Here is a 15,431-nt window from a genome sequence, read left to right on the forward strand (position 1 = left end):
CAAATGCAGCCTCCGAAGGACACAGCCCCTGAATTGGGATGCAGCTATTATGTCCTGTGTATACTGGTTTGTTTGGTTTGATCTTTGTGAAGTCTTGCTATTTGCTGTGAGTTCTAAACCATGTTTCTGTTCCTTGGTTCCTTTGTGTTTTGACCCTGGTTTTTGTTAATATGGATTTGCCTGGACTGTGGCTGTCTGCCTGCGTACTGACCCCTGCCTGTAGTGAAACTGAGTGGTGTATTAAGCCGAATTAGCCATGTGTATCCTGCCTCATCTTCCCAGTTATTACAGACACCAAAGAAACTGTTACTTGTTAGGCCTCAGCATAAGCATCCTTTCAGAGAAGTATGAACTGTTTTCACTGTAGAGGGTTCTCACTCCTCCCCGTTTACTCCCATTGCTTGTTAGCAGCTGAACACAGAGTGTCACACACAGAGAGTCCACAGTGTCCTAGTTAATCTGATGACAGAGTTATGGGGAAAAATATTTATTTTAATATATTAATTAAAAAATCAATAATCAGGAATTAATTTTGCAGCATAGAAATCTTTAATGCCTTTTAATGAGTTAATGCATTTACACATAACACATTACAGAAAAAAATGTAAGACATCAGATCAATAAATCTAAAATAAGTTGTCCAGTGACCAATACTTTTAACAGCAAATACATTTTTGTGCAGGTTCATCAAAACTTTAAGAAGAGTATGAAAGTATCGAAAAACAAACAGAAATAATAACAAAAAAAGTTCAAGTCGAGGATATTTGTAATGCTTTCACATTCCTATATGGCAAGTCAATAGTGGCCTACTGCTACTCAAATCACATTCAAACATGATGAGCCAGTTATTGACCATGAATCTTGGAGCCTTGCTCTCATACAGTGCTTGCCACATGATGATTATAGAGTAGCACACCACCCAACATATTCAGGGCCTTTTCCTCCCGACAGCTCCTCCTTGTAATTAGCCACTTATTATCATCAGTCATAATAGTCAATACTTACAGAAGATTTTTTAAACTCACTGTGAAATTCAAACAAAAACTGCATTTATTTTCAAACTGAGATAATGACTCACATTCCTATATAGCATCCTGAAAGTGGCCTGCTGCTATTCAAATTCAAAGCATCACACAGGACACTGTCCTCCTGAAATCTTGAAGCCCTGTGCTCAAACAGTGCTTTTCACATCGATCACTATGGAGTAGCGCACGAGCTCTGCATACTCTGGGCCTTTTCCGTTGAGCTCTGGGGAGCAAGGGGTCTGCACGAGGCCAGCTAGCGACTCCCGCTGCTTCTTGACCTGCTTGGACAATATACGAGCTGTGGTTACAGCACTGTTTACAAAACTGCTGGGAGGCCCCATTTAAAATGCACTATTTCATGTTTCCCCTGCATCTGAGTCATACTGTGAGTAGCATTTACTTATGCACTTAAAAGGAATAGTTCTGTGAAAATTTTAATTTACAGTTTTCCCCTTTCCCCAAATGTAATCCATCAGCCAAAACTTTTGGTGTCTGAAGTTTGGAGATAAGAGGTTTGTATACTGAAAAAAAGAACACAAGTACACTGAAAAATGGTGTTTACTGGATTCAAATGCACACAATATTTCCACATGAATAATATACAACACAATATTGTATTTCCATTTTGCATATTATTGTCAAACTGTGCATACCTCTCAAGTTTGGAAAATTCAAATGCATGAGATGAACAAAAATGGCTACCAGAACTATCGGTGTAAAATCACTGCACTGACATACACACATACATTTATTTCTCTAAAATGTGTGAATTTATTAACACACACACACACACACACACACACACATATATATATAATATATATATATACATATATATATGTGTGTGTGTGTGTGTGTGTGTGTGTGTGTGTGTGCGTGTGTGTGTTAACATTAACTCCATTTAGCCTCCCATGAAAAGTTCTTTGGCTGGTGGGGGGAAATTCCTCAGTTAGGGGGTGTCCCTCATCTTGCACAGAAGGCAGTGGCCAACTCTAAACATGCTATACGTATATATTTGTTTTTTTAATTAGTTTTTTTGTAATGCATCATATTTAAAAGGTTTACTGTGTGATCTAGCCCCAATTCATGAGTCTCATGACCAGTGTGCGAGACGTCACAGGTATGAATTGTGTTGATAATATTTTGTTCATGTGGAAATTATGTCAGTTCAATATACTTTACTTTTTCACTGAAAAGAATTTACAATAAGCTTATACCTACTATTAACATTGTGCAAACTACATGCCTAAATCACACTCCTGCCTAAAACCACCTCTGAGTTTTTAAGCAATTACAAATTGCTTGACCATATGGATTTTGACACTACATGACAAACTGTTATCTATATAAATGGACAAAACCACAGGCAGGCCTCAATTTAGGCTTCAAGATGGTTACTACTACAGCTTGTAGCTTTGTAACACACTTTTAGTCCATTTGTTTATAAAACAGTGTGTGTGTTATAAGTTTTAAATTATTTCATTTATTGAAGAAAAAACGTTATCCACTACTAAATGGCCCAGTGTGAAAAAGTAATTGCACCCTTAGTTACTCAATATATAAACCAAATTAAGTTGATAACTGAGCTAGACACACCCAGGCCTGATTATCACCAGCCCTGTTGAATCTAAACATTACTTAAATAGAACCTTTCCAGTAATGCAACATAGGCTAAAAGGTCTTAACACACAGCACACTAAGCCATGATCAAAAGAAATTCCAGAAGAGATGAGAAAGAAAGTTACTGGAAAATATCCGTCAGGAAAGAGATACAATGCTACGTTCTGGCACTCAAGTGAACCACAGTAAAAGCCATTAAATCCAAAGGAGGAAAACTTTGAACAGTGATGAATCTTCCTAGAAATGACTGGCCTACCAGAATTCCTCCAAGAGCACGGCGATGACTCATCCAGGAAGTCACAAAAGAACCTAGACGAACATCCAAAAACTGCAGGCCTCGCTCACCTCAGCTAAGGTCAGCATTCATGATTCTAACATTCTACCAAGAGACTAGGCAAGAAATGGTATCCATGAAAAAGTTGCAAGGTGACAACCAGCGCTAACCCAGAGGAACAGCTTGATAAGCCCCAAGGGGTTAAGAAAAATATTCTGTGGACAGTTGAACCTAGAACTTTTTGGAAGACAGGGGTCCCAGAACACCTGCTGTAAAGCTAAGACAGCATTCCACAATAAGAATATCATATCAATAATGAACCATGGTGTTGGTAGTGAAGCTTTGCAGGTCCTGGACGACTTGCTATGATTGGCAGAACCATGAATTCTGCTATCTACCAGAAAATTTTGTAGGAGAACGTCCGGTTATCAGTCCATGATCTGAAGCTCAAGCGCAATTTGTTTATGCAGCAAGACACCAAATCAAATCACAAGAGCAAGTCGAAAAGGAAACAAAATTAAGGTTTTGGACTTTTTCACACAGCGTCAGCTGGTACTGGACAATTTCTTTTGTTCAAAAAATAAAAATGAGGATCTGAAACCATGTAGTGTTGCAAATATGCAAAAATTGTGGGGGGATAATGTTTAGATGGATTTGTGCTTTCAGATGAGAAGTATTTTTCAGATGAAAATAATAAATCCATTTTACTCATTTATTTCCAAATTCCTTTCCTTTCTGGTGTCAACACCTGGATCTCTGATCAGTAGCTACTGATCAAACCATTCATGAGCTTTATTAGCAGGGAAAACATGAAACTGTGCAGTGCGGCCTCCATAAGGGTTGTATTAAACTGAGACTGTGTTAAAATAAGACTGCAATGGTGATTGTAAATTGGACAAACATGAAGAATGTACCACTGTAAATACCTTGTTTGATGAGCGACTCTCTCCACTTCGCTTGCTATAATGAATCAAAGATGGGACACTGTTACTTTGTGACATATTTGTGAGTGCAGTTTCACGAGCTTCATAAAGAAAAGCATGGCAGTTGATGACGGTTGTGCAACATGCCAGTTGTGCAGATATACAAATCACAGGGTACCAGTCTAGTGCTATAAAGAAACTGTTTTTGCTGAACGAATGGTGTAGTTGTGGTTAATGTGGCAATGTGTACCCAGTCTATATAAACCACTGCACATCCTGTTTATGAATAGCATGGCACGTTATTGGTCTAGGTGTGCTACCTTGCTTCCTGTTATGTCTATAGTCTTACCTATGTTTTTGAGTCCAACAAAGCAGCTCTTGGTTACCTGTGCAGGTGGTACAATAAAGATCGACTCACCAGAGCACGCACATCGTGACGAACAAGAAGAGGGTGATCGCGGCAGCAGAGGAGAAACAGATGAGGATAAATGTCACTGTGTGCCGAAAAAAGAAAGAACATGAAAGAGAACGCCAACATGACTTCAGAGTGAGGCATTTAAGAAGTCTTTTGAGGTGGCCAAGATGAGTATAACAAGGCCCTGTTCCTCAAAAGCATCATGGTTAAATTCACCAGGAAAAAAAATCACATTCTGCGAAGACATGTTTAGTGTCGGAACCCCGCTTTGATAGTATCGAGCTGGAACTATGAGCCTAATGTAGCTAACAAGTTATGGAAACTTACTGTACTACAGTTGGAACGGACAAAGGTATATACAACATTCAGGCTTCAAGATGATTCAAGTTTTGCCATATGATTTTTTTTCTTCATGTTTTGGTTGTTTGACTACTTTTGGTAGGAAGGGGAAAATTGCACTGTGATTTTTTTGGTGCACTAACACTTCAGTATGAATTCAGAGGCAAAGTCCACTGATTCTTCAAGATTCCTAAATATATAAATAGAAAAGATGTAAACAAAGTCATTCAGAGTGGTTTGATGAGAAGTGCTCTGTTCTAAAGATTCTTACCAGGTCAGAGTTGTTCACAGTGGCGGTGATAGGAACCAGACGTTTGAAGAGTTTAATGCCTTTAAAAGCTCTCTCACAGAAAGTGAATAACATGAAAGAGGTGTACATGCAAGGCTTTGAAAGGCAAAATAGCCCTGAAAGAAAACATAATCAAGATATACCACTATTTTACCATCATCAGCATTACCTATAAAAACTCAGAAGACACATATAGCTTCAATAGTCTTGTGTTATCGTGTAGATATCACCACCACTGGAAAGAAATCTGAGTCGGTCAGTTGTTCTAGAACAGAGCATTTCACACCAAACCACTTTGACTGACTTTGTTTACATCTGAATTATTCCAAAAATTTGAAAAATAGAATTTCCCCTTAACTATGAGGGCCTTGAGGAACTTAGTCATGTCATATTCACCTGGCTACCCAGCTACATTTAGGATGAAGGGAAAATTGTGTAAATTAGATTTTTTGTCAAGCAATTACTTGAACTATTTAAAACACCAGTGACTCTTAAGATGATGCAGAACTCACTCATATAGGTTTCCTGGCTGGTTACATCCACCTGAATGAAGACCGTGGCCTTGTGATGGTACCATGAAGCATGGCATGTGTACAAACCAGAGTCCTGCTCTGACACCGACTCAGCAAAAACAAGGGCCAAAGCAACAGTGTGTGCAGCTGATCCATCAGGTCTGAGGCCAGACAAACAAAGATGGCAGTACATTTAAAGAGGAGCAGTGATATATTAAAGTGATAGTTTGGTGAAAAAATACATTCACACAGTCTTTCTTTTACCCCAAATGTAGATAAACTAGCCAACACTTGTTTTGTGTCTGAAATTTGCATCTTCAGTTCCTACTGGAGCTAAGAGGTTAATAAAGCTAATGGAAGCATTTTTATGGAAGCTTAGCAAAACTAAAAGAAGTAGCATTACTGAGTCAGAATAAAAAATAAAAAAACGCTAAAATATAGTGTCCATGTGCTGCAACATACATCTTTAGGTCTCTTTCAATGCACTTGCACTTGCACATTTCCACCAGAGAGGTCTCCAAATTCCCAAAACTGACTTAGTGCAGCTTTAAGCAGATTTACTTCTGTGGTTTCTGACACTATATGGCATAAAATACACAAAAGTATAGACAAAACTCAGGCTGCTACCAGCGTTTTGATCTATGCAAGTTACTTTCGTCTATTTTTATAGACAAGAGGATGTCATACTGGGCCAGATTCCATATAAGCAAGTCTATTTGAGATTATTGACAACTTAACAAGACAGTTTGAGGCAAGTTGTATTCAAGGTATTCAGTTTGCACAGTGCTAACTGTATAAGTAAAAACTTACATTACTTGTTAGCAATCTCTCATATTTCTGGTGCAAAACTGAAGAAGAAAAACATGTCTTAGCTGACTGATTTGGGGTTTGTGTAATTTAATATTTTTGATGTACTATCATACTATTAAGACTGAAGACTGTCTGAATGTGCTCTGTGGTCCACTGTGAATATTTCCAAAAAGTTGACGATGTGTTTTTATATTCCATATTTATGCCATATATATATATATATATATATATATATATATATATATATTATATATATATATATATATATATATATACACATGCAAATTTAAAAAAAACAATAACCATTTATTTTCTCAGGAAAAAACACTAATATTACAATAAAATACATACAAATAACAAACATATACTCATAATAAATAATAATTCACATATGTTAATATGTTCACTTGATCATTTCCAAACCTCTCCTCCTTAGTTCAACATTACGTCCAACACCCTAGTTTGGCTAATAAAGGCTTCATGTTAACTCAAAGATGCTAGATTAATGTGATGCCTGGGGGCATCCAGAAGAAACCAAACATTACTCTTCAAACTAGCTTGTAAGATACCAACAACTTTTTTTTTTTTACAAATAAAAAAATCTTCTTACTTTTTACTGTATTTATGTTTATTTGCATCTGTTCTAATAATGTATTTTTACAACTGCCAAGTTTTAAAAATTGTGCTTAGGTGTCTAATACCTTTGCACAGTATGGCATGTGTGTAGAAACTGAGTAGGGTAATCCGTAATATATTCCTTGAATGCTATATTGGAATTAATACGTGAACATTTAGTAAAGCTGACTAAGCATACCTGAAACATTTTATATGACATGTTGGCGTGTTTCCATTGACTCTGAAAACGATCCTCTGATGAGGAAGAGCTTCCTGCAGTGCTATTCTCTTCACTGCAGTGTGTTGCCCATGGTTCCCATGCAGTGGACTGGTTTTGTTTAAAACCACAATGGATGAGATAACTGCAGAGAAAGCAGATTTCCTCCAGAGTTAAAAACATGAAACCAGTCACCGCATCAGAACTGGTTTTTAGCTTACTGCATGTGTTACAAACACCTGGCTCAGGCTACTGCAACATGAAACATGTCCATGCATGGATAAAATAAACATTTATCAAAGTCAATTGTTTGTGTTAGCAAAGTATTTAATCTGTGCAATTAGAAAATGTTAATATAATGCAAAACAATCCAAATAGCATTAGAGATGTATTTTCATAAGAACGTGCTTACAGTATTTTGGGACAGATATGGTTCTTCTTTCTTCCTCCCCATAGTTGTGTTGGATCACACATGTCAAGTTCTTCCCCTCATACTGGTGCAGTTCAAATTCATATGTGGTATTGACTAGGACTTTAATGTCGTCATATGTAGGTTGAATGCTTGCAGATACTATGGTGGTATTGTGGTTGGAAATGACCCAGGAGATGTTGGGTACAACCGCATCGCCTCTGTACTCACACACAGCAGCCCAGAGTGCAGAGTCTCTCAATGGACCAACAGCCAAGTGACTTGCAGGGGGACCTAAGAGGAGATGGGTTACAGTGGTTAATATCCCACATTTTATTACACCAGTTTAAGTGGTGGGTAAAAAAAGGGGGAATAAATCTTCCTTTACCCCACATACAGTCCATAAGTCAAGACATGTTTGGTGTCTTAAGTTTGTCTTTTAGTTTTACACTGGGTCTATAAGGCTAATGTAGCTAACACATAATGGAAACTTGTACCCCACCAATTAGCTTCATGCAAACTGCATAGTCATCACATCCTTGCCTCAAACCGCATTGAGTTGAGCAATCTCAAACAGGATTGCTTCTGTGGTTATGTGGACAAAAGTACATCATATAGCTAAACGGTCATACAGCGACAGAAATCACGTAAACAATTCTATCTATCAATTCTATTCTAATCAAAAGATTTCTTAACAACTTGACGTTATTTAATGCAGGTGTTTGTTAGCTTCATAGGCCTCATAGCTCCAGTGCAAAACTAAAAAAGCAAACTTTGTGTGCATTAAGAGTGAGGAGGTTTTTTTTTTGTTGTTGTTTTGACCAATTTTCTTCCCAGTTTAGTTGCCTGCTCAATCCACTAGCTAGGTCTCCCTCTATCACACAATGCTACCAAGCTAGGAGGGTAAAGGCTAGCACATGCTTGCTCCGAGACCTGTGAAATACCGCCATATCTTTTTGAACAGCATGGATGAGTGCATAACAGCCAATTCTGTTATGTTAGCTAACAGACACCCACATTGGCTAGCATCATGCTAAGTGATGGGGAAAGGGAGGGCCATCCAACCCACACAGAGATACTGAGGCCAATTATGCTCCATTGGACTCATGGATGGCTGTAGCATCATGGGATCGACACTTTTTAACACTTTATATGCCTATAGCAACTATTATTGACCAAACAGTGAGGTGTGTAGTCTGCAGACCCCTGCAGCACTACACCCTATTCATGAAACAGTGCATTGATCTAAAACGTACCTATTGACGGGATACGAAAGCTCTTTCGCTCTGGTCTCCCTAGTCCCTGGTGCTTCAGTACACAGATCACTGTGCATCCAGCATAGGCCTGAACTGAAAGATGTGCAGTGCTCCAAACTCCCTCAGTATCTTCTTGCTGACGTCCAGAGTGTCTCACAAAACTACTGAGCTCAGAGGCATTGATGCCACTTGCGCAGTCCTCTGTATCCCAGGCAATGGTGGCAGCAGGAGGTGCATTGTCTGCACTGCAGTTCACCTCTGTATACGCAACACCATTCTCCCACACAGTATTAGACTGCAGAGTAACGTTGATGGCGACTGCAAGGAATTAAACACAAAGAATACGGAGTGATACAGTGATGATGTTTTCCTGCAAGAGAAATATGATTCTGTTTTTAGGGTCTGTTTTTGATAACTGTGTTACAGTTATAAAACAACTGCCGTTTTTGTGGAAGAACACACCTGAAACTCCTCCTCTTTCCTATCCAACTTCCTATATGTATTCCATTTTTACCTTCTGTTTCCTGTGGCAAAGGTTTTCTGCCACACCACCTCCCTGTCTCCTCCCTATTGCTCTTTCCTGTCGCTTAGTCTTAGTGGGGGTGGGCTTGTCTTCTAACATAAAGCAGAAGCCATCTAGAAGGCTACCTTGTGAGATATACTTTCCAGCCAGTTGAACACAGTTACTAACTGTGGTTCATCTGCTGCTATGCACAATTTTGTTCGGTCAATCAATGGACAGGGACCATCGTATGACCACCATATATTACATGTCTGCTGGTGCATGCAAACGAGTGCAGGCCAGGTCTCAATGCTGCGGGTACAGGCCCACGCAGACCTCTAGTAGGTCTACCTCATAAAATGCCCAATGCGTAGGTGGTACAAAGTAATAAATTGTCACTTCTTAAGTTCTGACACTGCAAATTGAAATTTCACATACCACAGGTGGGGAGAGCGACTGATCGCTTCTCCTGGCCATCTAAGTCTAAATGCTCGACCACACATTCGACTTTGAGCTCTTGGGACACACAGACAGGCAGGGTTAAGATACTTCGGACAGTCTGCGATCCATTGGAGGAAGTAATGTTAGACTGTATTGTCCCATTAAGGTCTTGTGGTAGAACCCACGACACATTTGCAGCAGGAGAGGCGTTAGAGGCCAAGCACTCAATGTAGATGTTGCCAACTTCTTTCCAGAAATGAAAACTTATGTTTGGTGGAAACGTTGCTAAAAAGAAGAGGAAAAAAGAGGTTAGCGTTCATACACACCTCTGATATCTAAGAAATTGTTACAGAACTGCCAGCAATCCACAGCACAATGTATCATACTTGTATGGAATCTGAGGGACTATGAAGTCTACCATGTACCTGGTAATAAGACTCTTGGCTTTACTTCAATGTTGAGCTCCAATTTGGCTGTTTGCTTGTGGTAGGAAGCCTGGCACTGGTAGTGGCCAGAAAGGTTAAAGCCAACAGGGCCTTTTATTAAGATATTACTGCCAATCACTTCCACATCTTTGGGCATAGGTTCTCCATCCCTGCAATTAGTGAACATTGCCTAATTCATTAGATAACTTTATAGTGCAGAACAACACTGCAAAACCATACATAATGCTGAGAAATTAGTTGCCCTGTCAGTCTTGTCCTGTGAGCTTACCAAGAAAAGAAGGTTTGAGCATATTACTCTTGTCTTATCCAGCTTCCTGTTAAGCTTCACATTGAATACAAGGTGCTGCTTGTGATATTTACAGCTCTTAATGATCTAGCATCTACATATTTTACTGCTCTGTTAGAATGTTAAAAATGCTCTTCACTGATATCACAGTGACTATAACCACAGAACAAAAGCCAAACAGTTATATACTGGGAATTCTCACTTGGTGCAGTTGATTGTATAGTTTGGTACATTCCCCATCACTTCCATGCTGATGATGACATCTCTGCTTTCCTCTTCAAGTATCACCAAATCCTTCTCAGAACTGGGGGTTCTTAGCTTAAGAGAGGTGATACCTAAAAACAATAAGAGATGAAATAATAAGAACACATTCTGTGTAAGTAAGTGTGGTTGTGTGTGGAATGCACAGCTTTTCTGTTAACTATCTAAGCCACCTGGATTACCATGCTGATACTCACGATATGTGGGCAGAGTGACTGATCTTGTGTGCAGGGCAGGAAGAAGTGGGTACCCAAAAATGCAGGTGACATTTTCTCCCTCATAAAGATCTGATGGAAACCAGTAAGAAATTGCTACTGATTCAATTCCCAGGTTGTGTTTCTGAGAAAGTGGCATGTGTGCAGATGAGGGCAGGACCCATGTGATGTCTGGATGAGGCCTCCCTCCTGTCGCTGTGCAGATGACCTGGAGAAAGTCTTTCCCTTCCTTTTGTATCAACACCATTTCCATGGATACATTGGGAGAAACTGTAGCATAGATGGAAATGAATGAATGATTCAGTTTTAATTGATTAAATACGATTCTGATTTTTCTTTATGTTCACTGACTACAAAGATATGACTGGCGGAACTAGTTACAAAGTAATGGAATATAAGCAATACTAACAATATTTAATTAATCTTTTTTTCCGCCAAAACAACTAATGCAAACTTGACTGAATGTTATTATAACCTGTAATGACTTCTAACATTCCATTCAATGCAGTTCAATCATCACCTTCAGATGAATACATGACAATGCATCAATGCATATTTACACTGCAGAAAGAGAAAAACGGCTGTCTGAGAAGCCACAGTTCAAATAAGCACAGAGATTTTAAAGTGTTTATCAAAAGTTTCTGCTGTATGAGAGACTGGAATAAAGACAAAGTGAGCTAAATACTTCACAAGTGAGGACAGATTAAACACTCAGAAAATGTACAGGCATATATGTGCCTCCAAGAGCTCGGGGATGCTTTGCCTTCTTTTGCAAGTTTTACAAGTAATATTAAATTTTCACTTTTACTTTTCCATTAAAGCCACACCATGTACAGTCTGGGGATTTAGAGACCTTTCTGGCAGAAACATGTCATATGATGTGTTGTGATTCAGACAGCAGGAGATCAGTACCGTCTCTGCGGTAAGGAGACTCCTCATAGAACCTTATAGCAGCAGGTAAGAAAGATCTTACATGGTGCTCTTTAACTCTGTAAGCTCTTTAACACAGTGCAGCTGTAACAGTCTCCCACTCAATGTGCTTCTACACTACACCACTACTAACAACCAATGATTTTGCACTTTTCTGTTTCAAACTACTGTAGATATTAAATATCTTTTGCCTAAACGGTGGTTTAAACAGCTGATTACTGCTGACATGACAACATAGGGATAAAATGCATGGATAATATGTTATTATTTTTGCGATGCATTATATAAAACACATTGTGATGGGTGTCCTCAAACTTTTGATGGGCAGCGTACATCATTTTGAGTTTACCAAGCAGCTACTCATTCATATCCTTCGTGCTCAGTTTCATATGCTGTGAAATAAATGCTATAGAAACCACTAGCATCTCAGTTTCTTATGCTGTAAGTAGGTAAGTGCCCAGCAGCAGCTTCAGTGCAGGTGATATTTATGTGCAAACAGCTGATGTGAATATTTAGAACCAGACAGGAAACATGTGCAGACACAGAGAACTCCTGGAGCGTGGTAGTGTGCGGTCAGTTACACATGACAGACAGAAGACAGAAGCTGCTGTAGCAATTATAGATATTAGTTAAAGGAGAATTTGACCAATTTTTCACAACTTCTGCATAAATTAGTAGGATGTAAACAAAGTAATTCACAGATTTAGATTACTTTACAAAGGAGGTAACAGGAACCAGGAGTCGCAACATTTACAGCGCAAAGTAAATTCTACTATTCAAAACCATTTGTGAACCTAAAAGTTTTCTGAGGTTTATAGGTATAAAAAATAAGGTTTCTTTGTCTTACAACACCTCGTATGTGTTTCTCTGCCATGAATATGTTAAAAAATACAATTTAGGCCAAAACCTCATCTCAAATCACAAAATGATGCATCAGGCAGTACCATTTCATGTAATAACTTTCTATGATGTAGCTTTTAGAGGATTTAAACTCTTCAGACATCTGGTTCCTATCACCACCACTGTGAACAATTCTGACTCTGACACTGTAGAAGTGCGCATTTCCCTCTAAACCACTCTGAATGACTTTGTTTACATCTTAATGATTTAATTAGACAGAAATTTTGACAAATCTGTAGAAAGCAATATTCCAATCAAAACTTACCAAACGTTTGTAAATTTATATCAGTCATGTTGGGTTCAGTCAAAGCTTCATGGTGGACAACACAGGAGACCCTACTCTCATTGTTCAGGATGATGGGGAACTTCAGAATACTAATAATATTAGATGTGCCGCTTGGATATTTAGAGTTTGTGGTATTAATGGAGAAAATGTCCTCACTCAGAGGAACACCACGGATCTCCCAGCGGATGTGTGCCATGGGCTTAGCTTTGAGGGCTGAGCAGGTGACCGTTTGGTAGTGAGTTCCATTCAGAACGTCTTCCTCCACATGGGTTTTTATTTCAGGCCGGGCTTGGAGAGGAAAAACAAAGGTGATAATACATCATCAAATCAAAAGATCTTATGAAACATTTGAAATATTTACATTAAGGGCCAATGTGTGGACACATGCTTACATTGCACTTTCTGTTTCTCCCATTATGTCAAAAAGATGACAGCATAACACTAGAGGGCGTCTATGAGCGAGTCCTCAATGAATGGGGGTAAATAGAACAAAATTACCTACATTTCTAGCCATTTATGCGTGAGCTTCTATTAATATTGGAAAAGCAAATGATGTATGTACTTTAAAAAATCAAAGACAACTTACCAGTACTTTTCCACTTTTCTACAGCAAATGGGTTTTGGGCGTTAGGATGCTAGCATTACTGCTACCTAGTGCTGATTGGTTGGCTGAGTAAAGCGGTTTGCACTCACTGATGACAGTGAATGTACAAAAGGCACCATTAGCAAGTCCTGTAACTGTTCCACGCTTAGAAAATGTGTGCATTTTTCTACTAAAATTGAGAAAACATTTTCAAACTACAGTTTTGCACAGAACACTCCATAGGGACCCCTTCATTTAGGACTCGCTCAGGAGCACCCCCTAGTGTGTAACAAACCCCAAAGAAATGATTGAGTGGCAGGCAGAAATTCTCTGTCTAACACTAATCTCTGTTCATCTGTACTCACCAATGACTGTAAGGAACATGGTCTCCTTTATTTCTTCCTCATCAGAGCTGAAGGCACACGTGTAGCGTCCCTCCATGTCTAGGCTGTCTATGGCCACCTTCACAGTGAGGTTGGTGATTGATGCTGGAGTGGAGAAGCTGTCCTTTCTGAATGGTTTGCCACCATGTCTGTAGCCGGCCATTTTCTTTTCATTTGTTGAAGACTCAAGGCGGTTCCAGGAGGAATAGGTGATGTTGTTTGGGCCTTTGTAAAGGCAGCGCAGGTACACCTCCTCCCCCAGCACACCTGTCACATTCTGCTCAAGCACAATGTTTCTCCCGTCCAAGTCTAAGCAAAGAATAAGAGAGGTCACATGCAGTTGTATGCAAAAGTTTGGGCGATACTGGTCAAATTACATGTTTTGTTGATTTTCTAAGTGAAAATAAGTGAACACATCCTCTACAGACAACTCGCGTCTGCACATTTTCAAAGTTCAACCTTTGTAAGCTGTGAGAAAGGTTGCATGGATATTTAGTGCATGGTTCATAAACAAGGCCCGCAAGCCTTTCGGACAAATTAACTACAGGATACGGATGCTTGGCAACAGAAAACAAAGATATGTTCAACCAGTGCTTAAAGTACTCAATACTTGAAATACAAATCATGTAAACCATATTTTTAAAGGAAAATACTAAAAAGACAACATATCAAACGTTGAAACTAAGACATTTTATTGTTTTTTGAAAAATATATGCCCTTTTTGAATTTAATGCCAACAACATGTTCCAAAAAAGTTGGGACGGGGGCAGGTTTACCACTGTGCTTCATCACTTCTTCTTTTAACAACACTCTGTAAGTGTTTGGGAACTGAGGAGACCGACTGCTGTAGTTTCGAAAGTGAACTATTTTCCCATTCTGGTTTGATATAGGATTTCTGCTGCTCAACAGTTCAGGGTCTCCTTTGTTGTATTTTTCATTTCATAATGGGCCAAATGTTATCAGTGGTGACAGGTCTGGACTGCAGGCAGGTCAGTTTAGCACCCAGACTCTTTTAATACGCAGCAATGCTGTTGTAATACATGCAGAATGTGGTTTGACATTGTCTTGCTGAAATAAACAAGGCATTTTCTGAAAAAGACGTTGTCTGGATGGCAGCATATGTTCCCAAAACATGTATATATCATTCAGGATTTATGGTGCCTTCACAGATGTGCATGTCACGCATGCACTAATGCACCCCATGAATACTGGCTTTTGAACTGTGCACTGATAACAAGCTGAGTGGTCTTTAGCCCAGAGTACACAGTGTCCATGATTTCCAAAAAAAGAATTTCAAATGTTTATTTGTCAGCCCACAGGATACTTTTCCACTTCACCTCAGTCCATTTTAAATGAGCATGGGCCCAGAGAAGGTGGCAGCATTTCTGGATCCTGTTTATATATGGTTTCCTCTTTGTGTTTTAGAATTTAAACTTGCATTTGTGGGTGCACTGTCACAGACAGTGGTTTTCAGAAGTGTTTCTGAGCCCATGC

The 15,431-nt window shown here is 39.1% G+C and overlaps 1 protein-coding gene across 2 annotated transcripts in view; it reads right to left on the reverse strand.

Moving 5' to 3' along the window:
- Positions 1-548: 548 nt before the first annotated feature.
- si:ch211-149e23.4 overlaps positions 549-15,431 on the reverse strand; it is a 29,446-nt gene continuing 14,563 nt past the window's right edge. For both annotated transcript variants that reach the window (XM_036559013.1, XM_036559004.1), the window contains exons 3-15: positions 13,920-14,246; positions 12,951-13,259; positions 10,838-11,125; positions 10,582-10,714; positions 10,073-10,242; positions 9,645-9,932; positions 8,705-9,022; positions 7,452-7,742; positions 7,022-7,184; positions 5,398-5,558; positions 4,261-4,336; positions 3,846-3,879; positions 549-1,303 (exon numbers count right to left, since the gene is read on the reverse strand). In XM_036559013.1, coding sequence (XP_036414906.1) covers positions 1,172-1,303; positions 3,846-3,879; positions 4,261-4,336; positions 5,398-5,558; positions 7,022-7,184; positions 7,452-7,742; positions 8,705-9,022; positions 9,645-9,932; positions 10,073-10,242; positions 10,582-10,714; positions 10,838-11,125; positions 12,951-13,259; positions 13,920-14,246 — 2,690 coding nt within the window. In that variant the 3' untranslated portion in view covers positions 549-1,171. The remainder of the gene's footprint in view (positions 1,304-3,845; positions 3,880-4,260; positions 4,337-5,397; positions 5,559-7,021; positions 7,185-7,451; positions 7,743-8,704; positions 9,023-9,644; positions 9,933-10,072; positions 10,243-10,581; positions 10,715-10,837; positions 11,126-12,950; positions 13,260-13,919; positions 14,247-15,431) is intronic.

The sequence above is a fragment of the Colossoma macropomum genome, unplaced genomic scaffold (assembly GCF_904425465.1).
Source record: "Colossoma macropomum unplaced genomic scaffold, Colossoma_macropomum, whole genome shotgun sequence".
Lineage (NCBI taxonomy): Eukaryota > Metazoa > Chordata > Actinopteri > Characiformes > Serrasalmidae > Colossoma > Colossoma macropomum.